Source organism: Malurus melanocephalus, unplaced genomic scaffold (genome assembly GCF_030028575.1).
Source record: "Malurus melanocephalus ecotype Western Australia unplaced genomic scaffold, MMel_1.1 scaffold_722, whole genome shotgun sequence".
Lineage (NCBI taxonomy): Eukaryota > Metazoa > Chordata > Aves > Passeriformes > Maluridae > Malurus > Malurus melanocephalus.
Window position 1 is genome coordinate 74,757 of NW_026623954.1, and position 2,874 is coordinate 77,630.

The 2,874-nt window shown below is 42.1% G+C and overlaps 1 protein-coding gene across 1 annotated transcript in view; it reads left to right on the top strand.

The window, feature by feature from the left end:
- BIN3 (bridging integrator 3) overlaps positions 1 to 2,874 on the top strand; it is a 29,378-nt gene that overhangs the window by 7,742 nt on the left and 18,762 nt on the right. Inside the window, exons 4-5 of the mRNA XM_057384587.1 lie at positions 1,900 to 2,036; positions 2,515 to 2,555. Of these exons, the coding sequence (XP_057240570.1) occupies positions 1,900 to 2,036; positions 2,515 to 2,555 (178 nt within the window). The remainder of the gene's footprint in view (positions 1 to 1,899; positions 2,037 to 2,514; positions 2,556 to 2,874) is intronic.

Below are 2,874 nucleotides of genomic sequence, written 5' to 3' on the forward strand. Positions count from 1 at the left end.
TCCTGTGAGATCAGTACAGAGGAAATTCCTCACCCAAATTCCCCCTGTCCACACCCMAAATCCCCCAATTCCTGCCCTCCAATTCCCTCCCAATCCTCTCCTGCGAACACAAACTCAATTTCCCTTCCAGAAAAGGAGTTCTGCCATTCTTAACTCCATTCTGGCACAAATCCCTCCTCAGATGTGGTCACACATATGGATTATTTCCCATCTGTTTAAAGGTTTAAATGCCCAAAGCCTTCATGTTTGGATAATGGATGGATACGGGAGCTTTGTTATTGCGGAGCGAGGAGCTCCTTGTTCTGCAAGTTCTGCAGTTCTGCAGCTTCTGAGCTCTCTCAGAATTGGTTATAATTGTGTGTAACCTTTAAATCGGGATGTTTAACCCCTTGATTTATGATCTTAAGCCCCATTATTCAGATGACTTTAACTTTTAATATCTGAGGGAGTCTTTCCGAAGCTCCTCCGTAGCACGGCTCGAGCATCTGGCTTTGTGATCTCCGACTGGAATAACTTCCAGCACTGAGGAAAAAAGATTTTTTTTTAGTTCCCTTTTTTAAAAAAAAAAAAAATTTAGTCTATTTTACCCCTGTTTATATTTAGATTTTCCTTTTTATTAAGCTTTATTTCCATTTTGTACCTTCCCCAATTTCTTGCTCCTTCGTAGAATAACTTCCAGCACCGAGGAAAAAGGATTTTTTTTTTAGTTCCCCTGTCTTATTTTTTAACTTTAGTCTATTTTACCCCTATTTATATTTTTATATTTAGATTTTCCTTTCTATTGAGCCTTTTTTTTTCTATTCTGTATCTTCCCTAATTTCTTGCTCCTTCGTAGAATAACTTCCAGCACCGAGGAAAAAGGATTTTTTTTAGTTCCCCTGTCTTTTTTTTTTAATTTTAGTCTATTTTATCCCTGTTTATATTTTTATATTTAGATTTTCCTTTCTATTGAGCCTTTTTTTTCCCCATTCTGTACTTTCCCTAATTTCTTGCTCCTTCGTAGAATAACTTCCAGCGCAAAGATTTTTTTTAGTTCCCCTGTCTTATTTTTTTTAATTTTAGTCTATTTTATCCCTGTTTATATTTTTATATTTAGATTTTCCTTTTTATTGAGCCTTTTTTTTTCCATTCTGTACCTTCCCTAATWTCTTGCTCCTTCGTAGTGGTTCTATCATCGAATTTTCCCTTTGCACACCAAGAGTTTGGATAAATAGGGATGAGGAAAAGAAGCAGAATGCTCAGTCAGAGCATGACCTGGTGTTTCTGGATTTTGTGGTGACACTTCCAGGGCCCTGAAGGAACTTTAAATTCCCCTCTGGCTCGTTCTCCACAGACACAAAATTCAGYTTTATTGGGGGAAATTGCTTAACTCGTGTCCCCTCTCTTTGTGTTTGGAGAGGGAAAGAGAAACGTCGTCTGCCAGCCTGGTCCTTTCCCACTAAATCCACTTCAAAATACACGTGTTTTTTTTTTTTGTAAAGCCATTTGAAAGCCTTAATGGACTGCGATTTTTCTCCTCGTGGAAAGAGCTGTAGTGAGGCTGAGAGTGACACTTAATAGTCTGTCGAGAGAAGATGTATAAAAACCCCCATCTCTTGGGTTTGTTTTTTTTTTTTTTTTTTTTAAGAGAACGGTGCTTTTGTTAGCCTGGGATTATTTCTGGCAGCATCACAAGCCTCACTCTGGAGTGCTTCAGACTTTACTTATTTAAAAAACACTTCTCTGGCTGTTTACATGAATGAATTGGTGGCTTTTCCTTGCTTTTCTCTCATCCACCAGCCAGCATCTCCCTTGAAAGCCGTGCCAAGCCCTTCTTGACTATCTCAACTCCCTGATTCTTGCCCACCTGCCCCTGGCAGTGGGGAATGTGCCCTTTTCTGTTTTTTTTTTTCTGTTCAGCCATGTCCAAATCTGCAGTGAAGATCTCCTCAGACCTTCTGTCCAACCCTCTGTGTGAGCAGGAACCCGCTTTCCTCGAGATGGTGACAGCCTTCGACACGGCCATGAAGAGGATGGACTCCTTCAACCAGGAGAAGGTGGGAAATTGGGGATTTGGGGGTGTCCTGGAATGGTTTGGGTGGGAAGGATCTCAGAGATTTGGCAGTGTCACCSCCTGGCATGGCAGGGTCACCTCCTGTTGTCCCCAGGTGCTCCAGGCTCGTCTTGGATGCTCCTCTGGGAATTCCATCCCAGCTCTTTCCCACCCTCCCAGCCAGGAATTCCTTCCCAAAAATCCCATCCATCCCTTTTCTCTCTCTCATTTCCCCTTGCCACTTCAATCCTTGTGTCACCTCCCTCCCTTTTTATGATCTCCAAGACTTCCCCCACACGAATTTTTCCAATCTCACCCTGARCCCGTGGGAGAAATTCCCTTTCTTTTGGTTAAAGGATGTTATGGTTGTGCTCAGAATCCCATCCCATCCCCATGATGGGCTCTGTGCAAACCCCTCCCTGTCCAAATAGGATTTTCCAACAATTCTGATRTGAAATCCTCCTTTTTTCTGCTTCCCACAGGTGAATCAGATCCAAAAAACSGTCATAGAACCTTTGAAAAAGTGAGTATTGACCTCACCTCATGAGCTAAATGGGGTTTTGTCATCGTCCTGAGCTTTGGGGGTGTGGAGAGGTTGGAATTTAATCCTGCCCTGATCCTGCTGGCCACACTTTTTGGTGCCTTAATTAATAATTTTAAYTTTTTTGGCCGCTTGGACCCACTGCTGCCTTCAGCTTAAAGAGCACCTGAGGTATAAAATCATGAGGATCCTGAGCTGGAAGGGACCCCCAAAACGTGAATAATTCCACTTTTTCTCCAGTTTTGTGTTGGTTTTTACCAACTCTTTGCTCCAGCAAAGGAACAAAACCACCTGGAGATGT